Source organism: Equus quagga, chromosome 10, assembly GCF_021613505.1.
Source record: "Equus quagga isolate Etosha38 chromosome 10, UCLA_HA_Equagga_1.0, whole genome shotgun sequence".
Lineage (NCBI taxonomy): Eukaryota > Metazoa > Chordata > Mammalia > Perissodactyla > Equidae > Equus > Equus quagga.
The window spans coordinates 82,145,213-82,167,234 of NC_060276.1; the positions used below are offsets into that span (position 1 = coordinate 82,145,213).

The 22,022-nt window shown below is 39.6% G+C and overlaps 1 protein-coding gene across 6 annotated transcripts in view; it reads left to right on the forward strand.

Moving 5' to 3' along the window:
* Positions 1 to 22,022, forward strand: part of SHROOM4 (shroom family member 4) — a 209,544-nt gene that overhangs the window by 111,005 nt on the left and 76,517 nt on the right. For 4 of the 6 annotated variants that reach the window (XR_006890312.1, XM_046673430.1, XM_046673426.1 and 1 more), the window contains exon 2: positions 4,943 to 5,094. Coding sequence is in view for 3 of the 6 variants with exons in the window: in XM_046673430.1 (XP_046529386.1) it covers positions 4,943 to 5,094 (152 nt within the window). In the remaining 3 variants the exon portion in view is untranslated. Of the gene's footprint in view, positions 1 to 4,942; positions 5,095 to 14,299; positions 14,332 to 22,022 lie in introns of those variants that run through there. The other 2 variants (XM_046673427.1, XM_046673429.1) reach the window with 2 other exon arrangements.

Here is a 22,022-nt window from a genome sequence, read left to right on the forward strand (position 1 = left end):
CTCAATCTATCTCCATACAGGGATTACTCCTTAGAACCAGGCCTACTTAGCTCTTTTTAATTGACTCTTGTTTTTGAATTCTCCTTTGTTTAAGAGAGAGGTTTTTGTTTTCTGTTTTGCCTTTTGGGAAGCTAGGATAAGGTAGGGAAGATGAAATTAGGAACAGCAGGGTTTCTTATTTTTCTAATCTACACTACTTTGGAAATTTGAGAGAGATTTTGAAGGGAGAGAGTTGCTAAGAGAGACAAGTTAGGGCTGCTGGTATGTCTGCAATCTGTAATCAGACTGACTATTGAAAGCTCAGGCAAAGAGATTGCAGAGGTTTCAAAGCCTGTATCTCCCCTGGCCAGGGCACTCTGATTAATCTCTCCTAGCATGATCAGACTCTAAGGGATATGAAGAGGGGGAGAGAGGGCAGATCAGAAACAGGTAGCCCCCAACCTGTGATCTGCTCAAGATTTTAAACTAAGTTTCAGAGAAAGCACAGTCTTTATCTATTATTTGATGATCCTACTTCCTAATCGTTAAATTTCTCAAGTCCAGCTTATCTCCATCTCTACATTTTCTCTCTATTGATTCCCCAGAAAAAAACTGAATTGCTGAATTGGTGTCTGGAGTGTTACTAGAAACTTGAAAATCTTTTAAAGGGTGCTAAAAAGACATTCAGAGGATATTCTCTTATTTTTAAGCAATGTAACTACTGTATTCTGGGTGGACCTTTTCTGTCTATTTGCAAAAAAAAAACATCATTTTAAATAATTAACGATATTGTTTCCCTTCTTAGACTATAGACAGGCTGATGAAGGTAGGAGTATGGGCTGGTTATTTGGCCAGAAGCTCCCAGAATTGGCCGAGAAAGTTTCAGTCAATGCCTATTTTTCCAATAAATTTCTTGTAGCAAGCAGAGGTATTCACAATCATGTCACTGATTTTTAATGCTGCTCTTACACCGTTGTAATAGGCATTCAATGCCTTTTGGCTCTTGTTACAGATGATGTTACTCCTGCTGACTGCATTTTTTTTTTTCAGGAAAAAACTGATTCAACTCTTCTTTCTTTCACTTTCTCATATCTCCTAAGTTTATTCAAGAGACCCAAGCAAGTATCTGCTATATCTGACTAAATAAAAGCTACTAAAAAGCCAGTAAGTGCTGTTAAGTCCATTTTTCTTTGCCTTTGCTCTCAAGGGGCTGACTTGTCACTTTACTGACAGCTAATAGAGCATTTCATACTTCATTGAAGATCCATCAAAGATTTCCAAATCACCAGCTTATTAGCACAGGGACTTTAGGAATCTCTTTCTCTCAGTGTCCCAACTTTGCTTTTTAAAGTCTTCCAACCTCGATGGACCACTCTGAAACAATGGATAAAGACCACGGGGAAATGAGAGATGGATGTTAACTAGTCAGTATTGAAAGAGAGAAACAGAGGTGAAGGCAAAGTACAATGAAGCGAAAAGCCAGGATTATCTGTGTCAGCAGAAGGAAAATGCATGACTTTTCTAACTGTTCACAGGTCACTGAATGTCAGAGCTCCAAGGGCCCTCAGAGGTCATCTAGTCAGACCCCTACATTTTACAGTAAGGGTAGAAGAGGTCAAAAGACAGGAAAGGGGATTCTCCAAGGTCAATTAGCTCTACCAACTTTCCAGACATCAGCTGGCTTTTGGTTATATGACCTTTATGCTATAAATTTTCAATTACTTGGACTTCTCACTGCTAGCCCAGTCATCACTTGGTTAATCCAAAATGATACCTAAGTTAACCATCGTTTATACTGGGCTTTGTGATGTGTGTTTATACTGACCTTCCAATGTGTCTTGGTCCAACCTTGGAATTCACAACACTTCAGATGAAACAAGAAAGCCACCCTGAAGGTCTGATTCAGGAAGAGCTGGAAAGTTGACCAGCCTTACTGAACGGACAGCATCAAAGGATGCTATACAGCCCCTCAAGCAGGGCATGTTATTCTCAACAAGATTGTTGATTCACACCTTTCCTGGGTCCCAGCCAGAGTTATGAGTGGAGTGGTGAGAAGGGAAAGACAAAACCTTTTACAGAAGAATATATATATATATATATATATCTTCTTTCCTCCCTCCCTCTCTCCCTCCCGCCCTTCCTCCATTCCTCCCTTCCTTTCTTTCCTTTTCATTTCTGGTCCTTGCTAGAAGAATGAACAGATGCTTTATCTTTTATATAAACAAATGTGTGGTTGAGCCATTGACCTGGAGAACTGGCTGTCAGGAAGCAAAACAATAAATTCTGGATCCCAGGAATCTAGAGGTGGAGGATGGGAGGAGAAAGACTAATGAACAGTAATTTTTAAAAGCATCAAAAAGTCAGGAGGAATAAGAAGGAATCAGTTGCATAGCTCAGTAAATGTCCTGGGTCGGGGAAAGGGCTAATTTGGGGTTAGTCTGAGGGATCTTCCACCAAATGGAGTTTCATTCCCTGATCTGAATCCGTCTGGACTCTGGGATTGTGCTGGGTGCCCATAATTTGCTGATTTGTTTTCTGTGAATCCTCACACCGGTGCAGAAGTGTCGTTATTACACTAAACATATCTGTCCTGAGGAGGATGCTGCTGGTGACTGAGAAAGGGCATGGAACAGAGAAAGAGGCATGAACAGTCAGCCTGAGGCTGTAGTCCAAGGAGTCCCTGAAAGGACTCAGTGGCAGTGGAAATGGCAGTAGGGCATGCAAAACGCCTGAGCTTTTGCTGCAGCAATAATTAAGCGTTTTAGTTAAAAGGTTCCTTCCTTTCATTTTCTGGCCTAGAATAAACAGATCTTGTTGATGTAACAAAGTGCTTAATTAACCCGAGGTGGTAACTTACTATCAATGCATATTGAAAGGAAGACTTGCTGTGGGTAGCAGTAATATGGATAATTGAGTTGTATGAATGAAAAAATGGGTAGAGTGAATTAAGACTAATGTACATCAACAGGAAAAATCTATTAGCATTCATTAATTAGACCCCTGTTTGTGGTTCCTTGTTAGCCTAAGGAAGCCCTTTCAAATGGCTGATCCCTGTTGAAAGTCCTGCCTGATGCTGAGGACCTTCCATGGATGCCAAAGGAATGAGTCATTCAAATAGAACTTCTGAAATTCAAGTACAACACTTTGCTTTTTTTTTGGCAGCAGGCAGCAGTGATTATGAAGTAATAATGATAATGACAATGGAAATAAAGAGTGTGATCCTAATTAATTTGCTGAAAGTTGTTCCCCATTTACCAATATTTGACTTGTGTTGTCTTGAGTGGTGGCCCAGGTACTGGAACAAAGGTATATATATTCGATGTCATTTGGCTAACCTATGATTTGTCAAATGTTAATTTTTTTAAAAAAACTATCAGGTTGGCAGCAATAAATTTAATAACAGTCTGTGATTTAACTCAGAATTTCGATTTCTTTGATGGGGTTTTTAAAATCCTGAATTAAAATTTTTCCCTGCACTCAACAATATTCTGACTACCATAGTGTGGGGATAGACTGGAGGGATACTATAAAGGACTGAGGGAAAGATTGGAACAAGAGTAGAAGTAAGTGCAAAAACACCTGCACTGAAGACCAGCCCTTAGTTGCCCCAGTTAGAATCTACCTTTCCCTAAGGATTGTATGGTTTAATCATCCTCACCTCCCTTGCCCCAGGGAGGAAAAAAACCCAACATCTCCTCCTGATTCCATCAGTGGGTTGGACCTTTTTTTACCTGACCGGCTACGTGGACCTGTGAGCTTTAGATGGTAACCGACTCCTGAGGCTCGGAGCTAGGTGTGCTTTGTTCCTTTCTGTATCTCTAGCACTTAGCATGTTGTCCTGTGCATGCTAGAAAGTCACAAAAAAAACTTGCAGAATGAATGAATGGGTGAATGAGAGGACTCCCACCAGCATGAGTGGAACTGATGTTCCAACAGGTAAAACTCACCTTTGTGGTAGAAGGAATGTTACACATAAAAGTAGTTGTAGGCAAGGACGCTTGTGGGGGACATTCTGCTTTGCTTTTCTTTTTGCCTGCCCAAGCAGCTATTATTTCTGCCTTTGCTTTCAGTGCCCCCCAGCCTGATCACCTTCTTGCCAAGATTGCCCTGGTCAATGGAAATTCTGTAGCCTGTGGTATAACGGTGAACACCTATGTTCCCAGCTTTTGGTGAATGCCCGCTATGTGCCAGAAACTAGAAGCACTGTGCTAGGCACATATTGAAGAAACATAGATAAATGATCAGTTACTTTGCACATACTTTGTATTTTTTGAATTTGCAATTCCACTCACAGAATATTGAGCTGGAAGCTACCTTCAGAGTCTTCAGAGTCAACCCCCACTTGCTGTAATAATCAGAGCTCACATTTATTGAGGTCTCATTGCTCCCAGACACTTCATATACTAACTCTGTGAGGTAGGTACTCTTGTTATCTGTATTTCACATATGAGGCCATTTAGACACAGAAAGGTAGGTAACTTGCTCAGAGTCACACAGCTAGGAAGTACTAGAGCCAAGACTCAAACTCAAGTTTGTCAGACTTCAAAGTCTGCCCAAAGATAGGAAAAGACTTGCCAAAGCTCATTTTGCTAGAGCCTGGCTCTTCTGGCTCTAATTTGTACGCACATTGTGCTATGCCATGCTGCTACTTTAGCCCACACTCTGGGGTTACTTCCAAGCATCATTTTCTTATTTAGAAGTGCTTGGCTCCCTACATGGACTGTGGATTCCTCCAGGGCAAAGACTGCATTATTTCTGTGTTGCCTCCTTCCTCAAGAGCTTGCCCAAGCTTCGCCTTCAGTAAATAATGGCCTATGATCGGCTTCTTAGCTGCTCCCTGGAGCCTTCTAGAGCTATCCCCCAGTACTACTTGTTGTTCAGAGCTTGGGAGGAGCCAGGAAGTAGAATTTTGGGGAAGGGGTCACCTCACCACCTGCTTTCTCTTTTGTTCTCTGCAACGCAGATTGAAGATGGGGGCAAGGCAGCCTTGTCCCAGAAGATGAGGACTGGTGATGAGCTGGTGAATATCAATGGCACTCCATTGTATGGCTCCCGCCAAGAGGCCCTCATTCTCATCAAAGGCTCCTTCCGGATCCTCAAGCTGATTGTCAGGAGGTAAGGTACAGGGAGATTTGTTGTGAGGTTCAGGGGCTGCTGAAACCGCTTGGTTGGTAATAAACCCTCAATAGAGTCATATCTCTATGAGTATCATCAAGGAAAGAGGTATTCACATGAACAGAATTTTGCAGACGACTGAGCAGAATGACATAGAAGAAAGGGCCTTTGGTTCAAATCCTGGTACTGCCACATCCTGTGTCACCTTGGATAAATTTATTTTACCTCTGCAAGACTCAATTTCCTTATTTGCTATTGAGAGAATTAAATGACTCAATACACACCAAGGCCCTACCTAACCCAGTCTTTTTTCTGTCTCCTCCTTCATAACAGGCTGCTACTGTTAAACCACGTAGATTTAAAGAGACCCTCCTACCAGCTGTGGTAGGCATTCCAGAGGCTGTGGCAAACTCTAAGATAGAAACCCTGCCCTTGAGGAGTGTACAGTCTAACATGGGAGAAAAGACACCATGTGACAATACATTTTTAAGAAAGCTATTTAAGGAGATTTCACAGGATGAGGGGTGATTGCCAAATGAATTTTTCAGACAGAAATTGCTATTAGAGTTCAAGAGAAAGAGCACTTCAGAAGAGACTGATAGGGTAAGACTTCATAGAGGAAGTGGAATTTGAGCTAAAGGGTGGGTAGAATTTGACGATCAAGAGGAGAAAGGCATTCCAGGTAAGTGGAGTGGCATAAGCAGAATGAAGGTAAGGACATCTCTGGGCTGAGTCATTCTGCTGCTGCCAAACATCTGCCTATTGGCGAGCTTTCCGTATGGCCTTTTTATTTTGCTGCTGCATCTTTGCTCTGTACTACGGGAGCTCATGCTTCTCCCTTTCTATTAGTTTGTTTCCTTTATCCTATACATACGCCTAAGTTTCTCCGTCTTAATTATTTTTATTAGAAAAACAGTTGAAAGCATCTTCCCACAAACAGTTCTCCCTCTGGCTGTTACCCCATCTTCCTCCTTTTGTTCATACTTAGTCTCTCAAAAGGCAAGTCTATACTCACTGTCTCCACTTCACCTACCATTTAGCTTTCTACCCACTGTAGTCTGAATTTAACCCCAAGAACTTCACTGAAACTACTCTGTCAAAAGCTATATATTACCTCCTAATTGTCAAGGTCAGTGGATTATTTTCAGTCTTCATTATATGTGACTTATATATGGCATTTGACATTATTGCTCTAGATTATGCCCTCCTTTGTGAAACTCTTGTTTCTTGCTTTCAAGATATCCCATTTCCTTGTTCTTTTCCTACCTCTCTGTTCATTGTTTAAACTAGGTTCCTTTACTACCTGTTTTTCCTCTGACTATCCCTTAAATGTTAGTGTTTCCCATAATTCCACCCTTTCTAACTTCATTAATATACCGTGAAAAACCTCACCCAGTTCCAGAGCTTCAGTTATCATCTATATGTGGATGACTATATCTCTTGTGCCCCAGACCCGTATAGCCAACTTCCTACTAGACACTTAGATGTCTCAGAAGCATTTCAAACACAACATGCTCAAAACCTAACATGTCATCTTCCCCTCCCAAGCTCCTTATCTCAGTGACTGGGACCACCATGCCCTTGGTCAGCTAAGCCAGAAACACAGAAGCCATCTTTAATTATTCCATTTTTCTCAGTCTCTAGATCCAAATGATTTGTCCTGAAGAGAGAATACTTAGGGAGAAAGGGTTTTGAGTTAGTAAGGGTGAGGTTATATAGGATCCAACTGATTTGTTATATTACCTGCTGGTACCCAAGATCACACCATGCCTGCCCATGTACCTGCATAGGAGGTGATGTGTTAAGTAATGCCTTATACAATAGACAAATTGTCACTGACTCAATCTTGAAGCCATCATGATTTAGGTTTTAAATAAGGCTTCTTGGAGGAGTAGCTTGGTGAATTTGGAAGAGTTTTTGTTTTGGAATCAGATAGATCCGTGGGAAATAATAGTTCCTACATGATGGCATTGTCGTGATGATTAAATGAGGCAATTTTTGTAAAATGCCTTTCACATATTGAGTTCTCAGTGAATTTCAGTCCCATTCTTTTCTGTATGGTATAAAAGCAGCAAAATTGGAGTAACCAAGCATTATTAAATAAGGAGAGCATCAGAACTGTAGTGTGCTCTGCAACCTAACCTTCAGAGAACATGATTTTCTGGGAAACCATTAGGGGTGACAAAGGTCTGAACGGGAAATAAAAGTCCCTGTGAGATACTGGTTATACAGACATACCAGCACTTAGAGGGAATTTAGACATCATTCAGGGTGGATTCTGAGTCAGTCATAAAAATGAGAGTGTTCAGGTGTGTCACCCACTCATCCTTCCTCGGTGAGCTGCATGTCCTCTTTCTCCCTGCTGTAGCAACATCTGCCACTACCAGTCATTTAGGAGTAGCTATAATTATGGCCTTGGAAATAGTAGGGCTATTTGGTTTTCATGGTGTGGCAGTTGCTATGGTTCCCTGAACCAAATTGTCTAGGTTCTTCTCAGCCCCTATTGAAGGAGACAGTCAATGATATGATTTATTAGGTGATGCTGCCCTCTTGTGGAGAACTTAACCTTCACCTATGGACTGCCCTGGGGATGGTATAGGACATTTATTCCCTCTTGTTTTGTCCAAATTATTCCTCAAATTTATGAAAGAGCTCCTAGCACATAAAAGAAATGTGATCTCCCTGAAATTTAATATTTAGTCTAGTGTCTTATACTAAGATAGAAAGACTTTGGTTTGAGTAAACAATCAACTGACAAAGATTCAACACTGAGCTTTAGGTCTTTGGGATGAGTATAAAAAGAAGGAACTTGACAAAATGGCCTATTCTGAAAAGTCAGCCCAGCTTTTCCTCCTATATTGCCTTTCAGATAATGGTCAACTAAGTCAGGAATCTAGGTGTTGCCCTCAATTCTTCTCACTTGCCTCAGCCCCCTTCAATCCAAGTAATTCCAAGTCTTGATGAGTCTACTTGCTGAAACCTGTCTGTAGCCTTTGTCTTAATCCAATCACCATGATTTCTTACCTGGACTATTGTTAAGAGCCTTCTCACAGGTTTCTCATCTTTTGGTCTCACCTCCTTCCAGTCAATCCCTTCTCCAAATGAGGCATCTGACCATGTCATTTAGCTATTTGGAAAAAAAAAAGAATAATCATACAATCATATTGGTCCTAAGAGATTCATTTTATATTGCTAGAAGACAAAACTATATCGAGGATATTGTATTCATGAACTATCTTTTTGCAAAACAAGAAGTGGCATCCAAATATGTAAAGAAAAAATTGTTTGCAATATGAGAAGAAAAATTATAGAAACTTCCGTATGGGAGACGATCACATAATTTAGGTATGACAGATAAGGTAGACCAAAAAAATAAGTACTTAGAATATTTGAAAAACATAATACATCAGATTTAATTAATAAATATCAAAAATTATATTTTATAGGCAGCAAATACACCCTCTTTTGAAATATTCAGAGAACATTTTTTTAAATGCTCATATGGTATGCCACAAAGAAAACCTTTGCAAAGTCTTACAAAGTTCTACAAGTAGAACTTACACTTGCCCTGTTCTCTGATGATAATGCAAAACTTTTACAAATTTAAACGTCTTCCACTGCTTGAATATTTCAGAACACGTTTAAATGCAAGTATTAGACCAAAGAAACACTAGCAGACTAATAAAAAATAACAAAAATGAGATCACGACTTATCAAAACTTTGAGAGCAATGTTCAGAAGTGAATTCATAACCTTAAATATTTCATTATTAAAAATGAAGAATGAAATTACATGACTAAGAATCCAATATAATCTGAAGCCAAGGGGTAGGTTTTTCTTATGTGGGGATAAATTAAGTAGATAAGCCTTTAGCAAATTTAATCAAGAAAACAAAGATGAATTATAAATAAAATTTAAATGATACATGGAATATAACAACAAATACAAAGCTTTCTTAAATTATAGGATACTAAAATTGTACCTTAATAAAATTGAAAATCTCAGAGAAATTAAAATATGTAATAAACTGTTAAATGCCAAGCATTTTTGAGAAGTCAAAAACTAAATGGACCTGTAACTGTAGAAACATCGAAAACAACTATCAAAGAGAAACTTCCAAAAATACTTTAGAACCAGATGGATTTTTTTTCTTTTTGAGGAAGATTAGCCCTGAGCTAACTACTCCCAATCCTCCTCTTTTTGCTGAGGAAGACTGGCCCTGAGCTACCATCCATGCCCATCTTCCTCTACTTTATATGTGGGACGCCTACCACAGCATGGCTTTTTGCCAAGCAGTGCCATGTCTGCACCCGGGATCCGAACCAGTGAACCCCGGGCCACCAAGAAGCAGAACGTGTGAACTTAACCGCTGCACCACCGGGCCGGCCCTAGATGGGTGTTTTTATCAGTGAATTCCTTTAAACTTTCTAGGAATAGCCAAGTTCAATTCTATAACATTGTTACAGAATTGAAAATCTTGCCCTTATTCACGTTGTTTTTGAAGCTAGCATCACTCTGATACCAACACCTGACTGCTCCAAAAAGAATATTTTATTCAGTTTGTGAACTTAGATGCAAAACCTTTAAATTAAATTTTATCAAATCTACTTCAGTAGTATTGGACAATAACAATTCATTGCAAATGTTAAAAGATAATTTTTTAAAAAGGTAAAATCTTAACTCTTATAATAATATAAAAATGAACCTATGTTAAAGATTTTATTTAACTAATTAAGGAGGAAATTGTAAGGTATTACAACCAGTTCAAAGGATAAGTGAAAGAAGCACAAATTTGATGTAAAACTAACAATAGGCTACAACAACCAATTAGGAGCTGTAAGGAGAAATATGTCTCATTCATAATAGCAGCCAAACACGTTATGTTCTGAGGAATTACCTTAAGAAGAAATATGTATGAAAGAAAGAGGATGCATATAGTGGAAATTACAAAACTGGACAGGAAATGTTTACAAGTAATTTTTTATTGTGTGAGTAAATTCTCAGGGCACTGTGTTAAATGATAAAGAAGCAAATGCAATTCAGTGGACAGTATGTTCACATGCCCTGGTTTCAGCATACTCTCCACAGACAACTTCTGAACCATTATTTCTCCACCCTCCTGCAAAATCCTTTCACTTTTTAAATTCAAACAAATAGCCTTTATCATTTTCATTTCCTTACCAATGTCATCTATCAGCCTCCAAGTCATTCTCTCACTTCTGTTCTGTACTTTGGCACCTGCTCCACTGTCATCTTCTCTACCTCAGTTCCTGCTGTCATACTGAAAGATTTCATTGTCCTTGTAGAGGATCACAAACTTTAATCTCATGGATCCTTGATCTTAACTTCAGTGATAAACCTTTCTATATCTGCAGCTCACTACCCCGACTGTATCATGGACCTTGCCGACCTTTTAGTCAACAAATATTTATTGAATGTCTAATTTATGCTAGCGTCTGATGATTCAAACAGGAATAACATGGGTATGGTCCCTGCTCTCATGGACCCCTGACACCTTCCAGTCTTTCTTGACAGTGTTCCTTATCTGAATCACATAATAAAGAGGATGAGTTGAGTGACTATTATCTCAATTTCCCCAAGGATGGCACATAACTAGGAGCATTCTAGATACATAAGAGAGAAGTTAAATCATTACATACAGTGGATGCTTTAGGGCTGTGGCTCTCACTGGTGAGCATCACTTAGGAACGTGTTAGAATTGCAAATTGTTGGGCACTACCATAGACCTACTGAATCAAAACTCTGGGGATGATGCCCAGCAATGTGTTTTAACAAGTTTTCCAGGTGAAAAGCTTAGAGTTTGAGAACCACTGCCTTGAGGCATTAGGGCTTAATTCTCAGGAATTGGTTGAGAAAGACTAAATTCAACTCTCTGATAAAAACCTCTTCTCCCTCTAGCTTTCTCATACCCCATTCTCTTTAAAGCTGCTCTTCAATATCATCGAAGCCTCAAATATCATTTTCTCTTATTCTGTCCGTCTCCTTCTAATCACCATGGCCCATGACTCTCCTTACTCTACTCATTTAATCTGAGCAACTACATTCATTCATGATTTTAACTACAACCTCTGTGCTCGTGACTGTATCTCTAGTTCCAAAGTTCATATGCACAGCAGCCTGGTAAAAATATCCACAGGAAAACCCAATAGAAAATTGAAATGCAATGTGTATACATCTGAATTCATTGTCCAGCTTATAAAATTCTCTTCCCTTCCAATAGCAGTTGGTGGTACTCTCATCCACCTAGCCATCCAAGTGAGAAACTTGAGTCACTTTTGACTTCTTGCTCTCCCTCACTAAATCATGTTGATTTTACTTTTTAGACATTTCCAGAATTTATCCTCTGCTCTCTATTTCCACTGCTATTGACCTATTTCAGGCCCTCATCTTCTCTCCCCTGGACTATTTCAGTAGCCTCTCAGCTGTCTCAGATCTGTCTGCCAAAGTGTTGCCACAGAGATAAATCTAAAATACAGATTCAATTATATCAGTCCCCTGCTGGAAACTTGTCAATGGCCCTCATTGCCTGAAAGCATGGTATATAAGACATTTTATATCTTCATCCCTACCCATACCTGCAACTTCATCTGGCACTCAACTTGTCTTTTATGCTGGAGCAATACCATTCTCCAAGAATTTCATGCTATCAACTCTGTGCCTCTCTTCATTCTTTGCTTTCTACTTGGAGCATACTTTTCCCTTTCTTTCTTTAGCTAATGCCTTCATATTAACATTCTTTAAGACTCAGCTCTGGAGTTGTGATTTCTAGGATAGTTTCTTTGATGCCTTGGGTTGTTAGGTGGTCTTTCTCTGGCTCCCATAGAACTCTAGCCTTTATCACACTGTATTGAAATAATCTGTTTTTACATTTATCTTCCCCATTAGACTAGACTGGGGGTTGGCAAACTGCAGCCCATGGGCTAAAACCAGCCCTCCACCTGTTTTTATATGGCCTGCTAGCTAACAGTGTCTTTCTTAAGGTATATTTTTAAATGGTTGGGGGGGGGGGGAAGAATAGTATTTCATGACACATGAAAATTATATGAAACTCAAATTTCAGTGTCCATAAATAAAGTTTTATTGGAACAGAACCAAGCCTATACATTTATGTATCGTCTATGGCTGCTTTCACACTACAATGGCACAATTTAGTAGTTGTGACAGAAACTGTATGACCTGAAAAGCCTAAAAATATTCATTATTTGGCCCTTTACAGAAAAAATATTTGCCCATCCCTGGACTTTAAGAACCATGAGGGAAGGGGCTGATCCATATTCATTGTTGTGTCCCCAGGACCTAGTACACACTATGGCCCATAGGAAACACTCAGGATTTTTTTTTACACATCTTGATATAGGGAAGTAGAGAGTATGAGTAACTGGTCTGCTTGATAGTTATATTTTTGAAGGTCACCTAAATTGGCATATGAGATTACATTCAGTCTCTTATGAGTATGGTTATTTGTGAGCCTCTTTTTAAGTAACTGATCAACTCTAGGTATACTGATGGAACAAAAAATCTAGTTTCAAACCTGATGTCCAGATCTTGGACAAACATGATTATGAAAAGGAGCTGCAATATCTTGGGGTTTTGTCCGGGCTACCTGCCAATCTCCCTAGCTGACCTTTCTCTGTTGTTGTTATTATACCCCTGCCATCTAAAATTAAATGGAAGGGGTTAAAACTGTAGTTGTCCTATCATATATTAATATATCAGGGATAGGAGGAGCTTCACAGTTGACACAGTGTTAGAGAAGTCTTGGAAAGGCAAGACATGGAAGAATCAAAGTGATATTATAAAGCAGAGGTAGGTAAACTGTGGTCTGTGGCCAAATGTGGCCTGCCGCTTGTTTTTATAAATAAAGTTTTATTGGAACACAAGCATGCTCATCCATCTACATGTTGTCTATGGCTACTTTTATACCACAGTGGCAGAGCTGAGCTGTTGCAACACAGACCATATGACCCTCAAAGCCTAAAATATTTACAACCTGGCCCTTTACAGAAAAAGTTTACTGGCTCCATGGTATAAAGCATCCTCCAAAAAGACCTTGAGACTCTACCTAAAGGTTAAAAGGACCGAAAGAGAACCATCAGAGTCTACAAATAAGAATGAATCAAAAATTACAGAATGTTTAAACCAACAAACATACAAGGCAGACTGATGAATTCTTGAGATTCTACTGTTCTTTTGAGTTTGGGTGATGATGTGGTTGGTATAGGGCAAAATGAATGGTGTTTGTGTTCACACAAGTATGTGTTTCCTTGCTTGCTTCCTTCTATTCAAAAGATTTTTATATAGTGCTACTGTAATCTAGATACTGAGTTAGCTGCTGGGAATGCCATGACAATAAGACAGACACATACCCTACCCATATGGAGCTTATAATCTGTTGTGTTTGACCCTGGCACTACCCCTATTAGCTGTGTGACTTTGATCAAGTTTATAGAACCTCTTTTAGCCATTCTTTACTCACCTGTATAATGAGAATACTAATGCCTTTTTTGTAAGCTTGTTGTAAGACTTAAATGATTTTATCTATTTTTTCCAAGTCATTCAAAGGATATTTATTGAATTTCGACTATGTGCTAGGCACCATTCCAGGTATTGGTGACACAGCAGTTAATATGACAGAGTTAAAAAGAAAATCTTGCCCTCATAGAAATTGCATTTTAGTCAAACATATAAAAGTACCTGAAATAAAGTAGGCACTTGGTAACTGTTCTTTTCCTTTTCCTGAGTAAATGAAAGGAAGGTGGTGCTTATCCTTCAGTACTGATTTTTATCAGGGATTACAGTACTGGTTAAAATGTCATCACACAAATTTCCTTTTAATGGCTAACACTCTGGACAATATAGACTAGATGTTTTTATCAATTGCATAGTACCTTAATAATTGTCAATTAGAATCATCATTAGACTGGATAGCTCAAGTTGTGAAAAACAACTAGTTGCAAATTGGTTTACTCCTAATTTCTTAAATGTGCCTCTTTGCCTTTTCTGTGCTGTTCCCTGACCTAGAAACTCTTCCACCCCTCTCTGCCAAAGACGGGCCGTACACTAAAGTCAAGCTGCAGTCAAAGGAAAATGTAATGTCAGAGCTAAAAGGGGTCTCTGTAATCACTCTACTCAACAACCCCATTTTATAGGTGAAAAAACTGAGGCCCAGGACGAGAAAGGACTTTCTTAAGGCCATGCAGTTTGGAGGTGACAGAGGTAGGACCAAACCAGCAGCTTCTGCTTACCAGTCAAGCATTCTTCCCACTGTTTCTGGGATGCCTCACATTTCTACCTCCTCTAGGAAGCCTTCCTGCACTTGAGGGAAACGTCTTCTTCCCACACCCAAAGTACGTTCATGATTCTATCCTTTACCTTATATTTTTCTTCTGCCAACTCTTCTTTTATGAATTGATCCACTTCCAAAGGTTTCACCTCTCTCCTGGATACAGGACACTGCCAGATCCCTCTGCCCAGCTTTACCTTCTTCCTAAGCTTCAGACTTCCATTCCAAAGTGTATATTACCCCTCACCTAACCTCCCCCACTGATAGTTCTATTTCTGTCCATGGCATATTTCCCAACCCTGTTAGTCAAGCTCACAACTCTTCAATTCCTTCCCTGTATCCTCTTCAGTTCCCTCTTTTATCCTCAACAGTCCCCAAGACCTTTATGAGCTCCTTCTGCAGTGTTTCTAATTTTCGTCTCATCTGTCTCCTTTTCCTTCTTCCTGCTACTGCCAGGGACTCATTACCTCTGTCTGGATGCCCTCCAACCAATTCTCTGCAATTCTGCCAAATGAATCTCCCTAAAGTACATCTCTGTATTTATTTCAATCAGCAGTAATTGTGCTCTGGGTAAACCTCACGAGTTATGAGATCTCCATTGTGCTTAGCCTGGGTCATGACATTCCCTTTCTCAAAAAAAGCCCTAATTGCCTCCAGAATTAAGTCCAAACACTTCATTCCACCATTGAAGACCTGCATAGATGGGTCTAAATGACTTTTTTTTCTATACTTATCTTCTTGAAACCCAAAGGGATATGTATTAAAAGAGTTTATCTTCTCACTTGGACATACCCCAATTCTTTCACTTGGGGCCTGGACCACATTCCCCTCCACTTCCTGAAGCAACCTTGCTCCTTTTATTCCCACTCTCAATTTTTCATGTATTGTCAGCCTGTTATCCTTCTCTTTGCCCTGGTTCCATCCTCTGTGTCTACAAATGATATCAGGCCTCTCTCATCTTGAAAACAATCTTTCTCAGATCTGTGTTGGTCTTTAGATATTTCCCTTTTTTTCTTTCATAGCTAAACTACTTTGAAAAGCTGTTCGCACTCACTGTTTCTACTCAACCACCTTCCATTCACAGGCACAACCCATAATAATCGAATTCTGTCCCTCACCATATCCCTCAAGTGACTCTGGCTAACATTTCCAGCGATCTGTTAATTATTTAAAGCAATGAACTTTTTACAGTTATTATCTTACTTCCTCTCTGTGTTAGTGTGCTAGGGCTGCCATAACAAAGTACCACAAACTGCGTACCTTAAAACAACAGAAATTCTCTCACAGTTCTGGGGGCTAGGAGTCTGAAATCAAGGTACAGCAAGGCCTTCTCCCTCTGAAGGCTCTAGGGAAGAATCCTTCCTTGCCTCTTCCTAGCTTCTGGTGGTTGCCAGCAACGCTTGGCATTCCTTGGCTTGTAGATGCATCATTTCAATCTCTGCCTCCTTCTGCACATAGCATTTTCTGCTGTGTCTCTGCGTCTGCATGGCCTTCTTATAAGGACATCAGTCATTGGATTTAAGACCTACCTTAATCTAGTATGACCTCATCTTAACTAATTATATTTGCAAAAGCCCTATTTCCAGATAAGGTTGCATTCTGAGGTTCTGAGTGGACATAAATTTTGAGGGAACATCGTTCAACCCAGCACAGCCTTTCCTCAGCACTTAACACTGTTGAACGCTCCTTCCTTCTCAAAATTGCCTCTTCCTTAGGCTCCAGTGACACTATTTTTCCCCTGGTTTTTCTTTGATTTCTCTTGTCTATTCCTTTTCTATGATTCCTCTTCCTCCACTTTACCCTTAAGTATTATGTTCTCCACAGTTCTGTACAAGTGTCTCCACTCTTCTTACACTAGACAATCTGGGTGATTTTAATATATTCTCATGATTTTACTTAGCAAGCAAGACTTCTAAATATATCATTCCATCCATACCACTCTTCCACATACTCCACTTCTTTCTGGACATCTCCATTTGTATGCCCCCACAGACATCTCAAAAACACCACATGTATACATGAAACTCATTAACCTTCACATCCAACACCTGATAAAATCTGCTTCTCCTCGTGTACCTCTGTATAAACAAATAGTTCACAGTGAACTCAGTTTTCTTAGCTACCCATTTCTGTGTCTAGTTGATCAAGTCTTGGCAATTTTTACCTACTGAAAATTTCTCCTCTCTTGTTTGTTCACTGCAATAGTCTCTCAACTAGTTTATCTACCTCCAGTCTTACCATGCTCCCTACCTCCTTAATTTATTCTCCACACTGCAACCAGAGTCTTCTTTTTAAATGTAAATCTGGTCCTGAAACCCTTTCTTACCAAAACCTTCAAGCTTCCCTATTGTGTTCAGGATAAAATCCAAACTCCTTAATGTGGTTGAACAAGGCCCTTTAGAGTGTAACTTTTGTTTATCTCCACACAAACTTGCACTCTATGCTATGGCCGCATTCAACTGTGTGTACTTTCCCAACTATAACATCATCTCCCACATCTCTGTGTCTTTTCACATTCTGCTGCTTCTTCCTGGCATGATGACTGTTCCTTCCTCTTCTTTGCTTAGCTAACTCTTACTCAACACTCAAGACTCAGCCAAAGCTTTAGCACTTCTAAGACTCTTTCTTTAGCTCTTTTTTCCCTGGACTCTATTAAAGTTTTCTCCCACAAACAACACCCTCTGATTTCCTCTATCTAGAACTGCTTATTCTATATTGTAATAGTCTGTTTACTCATCTGTTTTCCCCTATAAATTTTTGGCAGTGTCCATGTGTTATCATCCCTGTATCTTTAGTGTAGCCATCATAGTGCCTAGCAGGATTACAAGCCCAATACTCATTGAGTAGTGAATTGAATTAAAGGAATGTATACCAGGCAGGGGCAATCAGGGTTACTGGAACGAGAATTAAAAGCTGAGAATCCCAGGGGTGTTGGCTTGTCAGACTTCCAAATACTTGAAAATTGAGGTGATGGGTTCAGTAAGGGAAATGGATGTGAGTGAAGGTCAGTCCAAAATTTCTTGCTTAATAGACTAGATGGGGTTACAAGAGCTATCATTTATTGAGTGTCTACTAGGTACTGTGCATTTGACTAAGTTTTTTATGTGCATTATATCAGAAGAAAGGAAAATAATGAGTTAAGTTTTGGACATGCAAAGTTTGAAGCATCTGTAAGACCTTTCACCAGAAATGTCCAGCAAGCAATTGTAACTGTAATTCTTGGGTACAGGAAAGAAAGAAGGACTCAAAAATTAGATTGAGATTTGTTTGGGTAGATGGTAATTGAAGCCATTGGGGGTGGGTGGGAGGGATCTTCCTAAAAGTGTATTATAGAGGGGAAGGGAAGAGCAGTGGGACAAGATCCTGGGGGATAAGCACAGGGAGAGGAACTATTCCTTCTTTTATTCATTCACCAGACAAACACTTACTAGGACCATACTCTGTGCCAGGTACTGTTGTAGGAACTGATGATATAGCAGTGAAGAAAATAGTCCTTTCCCTCATGGAGATGATATTCTACTGGGGATAGAGGAAGTAGACAATAATCACAAACAAGTAAACATATTATGTAAAATCAGTTAGTGATAAGTGTTATAAAGAAAAACAAAGCAGTGTAAGAATCTGTAAAATGACCGAATTTTATTGGTGGGTAGAGTGGGTACAATGAGAACAGGGGAGACTTTAGCTAGTTCAACGAAGGCCTCTCTGAAGATATTTGAACTAAGAATTAAATGATGAGAGAGAGGCAGCCATATAAAGATCGAAGGGGAAGAGTATTCTAGGGGAAGGATATCAAGTACAAAGGCCCTTAAATGGGAAAATACATGATGTATTCAAGGATCGGAAAGAGAGCTACTGAAACTGGAGTGTAGTAAGCAAAAAGAAGCATGAAAGAAGATGAAGTTAAAGAGGTAGTCAGGGACACAATCACAAAGGGCCTTGTAAGTCTGGTAAGGAGTTCAAATATATTCTAATTGCAGAGGGAAGCTGATCTAAGCAGGACAGCAGTATGATTGGTTTTGGACTTGGAAATAAACACACTGGCTGCTATATGGGGAACAGACTGTAGGGGGCAGAGTCGAAGCAGGGAAGTTTGTTAAGAGGCTAATTGCAATAATTCAGGCAAGAGGTAGTTATGGGTTGGGCTTGGGTTTTAGTAGTTGAGATAGTGAAAAGTAATTGGATGTGGGATTTGTTTTGGAGGACTTGTTAATGGATTAGGTATGAGTTCGGCAGGGTTGTGATATGAAGTGTGTCAACAAGGAATAAAAGGTTTCTTGGTTCTGGCCTGGATAACTGGATGATGCCAGTTACTGAGGTGGGAAAAACTGGAAGAGGAGTAAGTTTGATGAATGGTGGGAAGAAGTAGGAAATAAATAGCTTGGCTTAGTACCTGTTAAGTTTGAGATGCCCATTGGGCGGCTACATGCTAATGTTTAGAAAGAAATTAGGTCAGTCTAAAGTTCAGAAAATAAGGCAATGTTAAATATATAAATTTTGGAGTCACCCTCTGATAATTAAAGCTTTGAGACATGATGAGATCACTAATGGGTTAAGTGTAGACAGCAAAGAGGAGAAGTCCTTGGACTGAGCCCTGGGATATTCCAATATTTAGAGATAGGGCAAATGAGGAACAACTAAAAAAATAAGCTGAAAAGTGGCCAGTGTGGTAGGAGGAAAACCAAAAGAGAGTAGTGTCCCACAACCCAAGTGAAGAAACTGATTCAAGAAAGAGGGAGTAGTCAACTGTGTTAAATGTTGATGAGCCATTGATTTGGAGAATTGACTATTGATTTTGGCAACATGGAGGTCATTGGCAACCTTGATGATGGAATGGTGGAGACAAAAGCCTGAATGGATTGTTTAATGAAAGAACGGAAAGTGAAGAAGTGAAAATAGTATGTCTCTCTAGGCTTTTAGCTGTCAAGGGGTTCAGAAAAGTGGAGTATTAGATGTAAGGCAATTGGGATCAAGAAAGGGAGATTTTCTTTTAAAGCATGAATATTAAATATCTGACTGCTAATGGGATAATACAGTAGTGAGGGAGAACTTGATGGTGTAGAAAAGAAGGGATAATTGCAGCAGCAAGATCCTTGAGGAGGTCAGTGCAGAAGTGGGGGATCGAACTTTGATAAAAAATAAGGATAATCTACATTAAGAAGAGCTAAGGCAAAGTAAGTTGGTGATGAAAAGATGAGGATGTTCTCTTTTCAATGCTTCTCTCTCTTTTTTGTGTATGAGGAAGATTGGCCCTGAGCTAACATCTGTGCCAAACTTCCTCTATTTTTTATGTGAGATGCCACCACAGCATGACTTGATGAGCAGTGTGTAGGTCTGCCTGGGATCTGAACCAGCGAACCTCAGGCCACCAAAGCGGAGGGTGTGAACTTAATCACTACACCACAGGTAGCCCAAATGCTTCTCTTTTTTAACTAAATATAAGGGGAATCCATCAGCTGAGAGTGAGAGGAGAAAGGGGGTATAAAAGAGAGAAAGAAAGGGCAATCAGAGATGTAGGAGAAGACATATGGGAGAGTGGTGCCATGGAAACTAAGGGCAGGGGGAGGATTTCAAGAAGGAGCAGGGCATTGATCAATAGTGTTAAATGCTCTTGCATTCAAGTTGTATGAATATCAGAAAGGGCCTATTGGGTTTGCTAGTTAGGTTATTGGTTGACGTTATTTGATAAGGTTTTATTAAAACATTGGAGGCAGAGGCCCAATTTTCAGTGAAGGGTAATTGGAGGTAAGAAAATATATATGTAAACAATATTCTTTAGAAAAGGAGGTGGGGGACAAGTTGGAGAGAAAGACCTATTTATCTCCTTTATTAGACTGTAAATTCCTTGAGAAAGAGGAATATGTCAGATTCATATGGTATACCTAGTGACTTGTACAGAGTATAGCACTGCTGGTTTCCAATAAAAGTTGAGTATGTGAGCAAGTGAATGAATCCTGCACCCAGATAGAGTGAACAGAATCTTCTAAGATGTTCTTTAGAGAAATTGGACCTGTTCTATTACCTTCAAAACATATGATTGGAAAAAATAGCTAAAGAGGTGCTTCTGTACCCTAGGGGAGTAGAGGAGTGGAGAAGACAAAGGAGGTAGTTCAAATGCAATTTGTGGTCTCTGGATACCCCTCCCACTGCCCAGTGTATAGGCAGAGACCTAGAAAGTCTGACTCCAAAACTACAAGAAATTATTTGGCATTCTCTGTATAGGGTGGGAAATACTAAGGTGGCTAGAATTTGTGGCGGGGTTGCAGTTTCCTCTACTAAAGTTAGCTTAAGAGTCAGCCAACTGACTCTTGGAGAGGGGAGAGAATAGGGTGTGATATCCATATAGCTGTACTTGAAGGGTATAAATACAACAACAGATGAGGAATTGGCATAAAATTGGATCAGGGTAGATCAGAGCATAATTAGATGAAATCAAAACAAGAGCTATTTAGGCTGACTATCTGAGTAACCATATTGACAATGAAAATTACTGGATTGTGGACTAACCTTTGAGAGGAAATAGTGGAAACCCTGCCACTGAGTCATTTAGAATTATTTACAATTAGGCAGGGCAATGTAGTTGAGAAATAATGTAGCATAATACAAGGAGTGGTTTTGCTCTGCTCCCAGAGGGATGGACTGGATGTGACCTAATAGCTTTTTCCTACGCTAATTTGGTTGATTGTGTCAGAGAAAAGACTGGTTGATCATTTTGTTTTCCTCCTGTTGAGTGACTCATACTCGAGTTGACCACATGGATATAACAAAGAGAATGCCCATTGATGAGGCAGATGAAAGAATGTGGAATGGGAGGCCAATAGATTGGAAGAGAAGACTCAAACTTCTCCAAAACTTGAAGAGTTGGTCAGTAATGGCTAAAGCTCCCTAAAGTTAGGACCTTATATTGTTCATCTTATGATTTCAGGACATGGCTCCAAAGCCTGGAATACAATATTTGATGAATAAATAGCTGATGAATGAATGAATGACACCTTGGGAAGAACATTTAGAAACACTAATATAATATAAGCAGTGAACTGATAGGTTGAACATGTTCCTGAATATCTGTGAGTCAGTTTTCTCATCTCCTTTTCACTGGGTTCTTCTGAGGATGAAATGAGAGCATGCAGATAAGATAAGTGAGATTTAGTGTCTTAAGAAGTATTAGCTCTCATTCCTCTTTATTTTTCCAGACTCAATCTCTCCACACAAGACAAACTTTCTGTTTATGTGTTACCACATTGGGAAGAGAGAATACTATGCCTTTTCTCTTTAAAAAGTCTTAGATATTGATGCTAAAACAACTTAGATTAACATTAACTAACACACAGGCTATTTTAGAGCAATTTTTAAAAATAATAAACAGTGAGGGCACTGCCAGGTATGATACTCCTTCACTTTGCTTTTATCAACTCACCCCAAATCTGAATGCAAACAAAATAAAAAAGTTCTCTAGCAACACTTCTCATCCTTGGGACTTGCTCAGTGTCCAGAACACCCAGGTCTGCCTCTCTCAGTGATTAATTGTAATTCACACTATGTTGGCCACAGATAAGTTGTTCCCCTAGCCTTGGCTGTTGGAGCTAACCAGTGAGAAACTCCAAATTTATCTTTTCAACCTCCT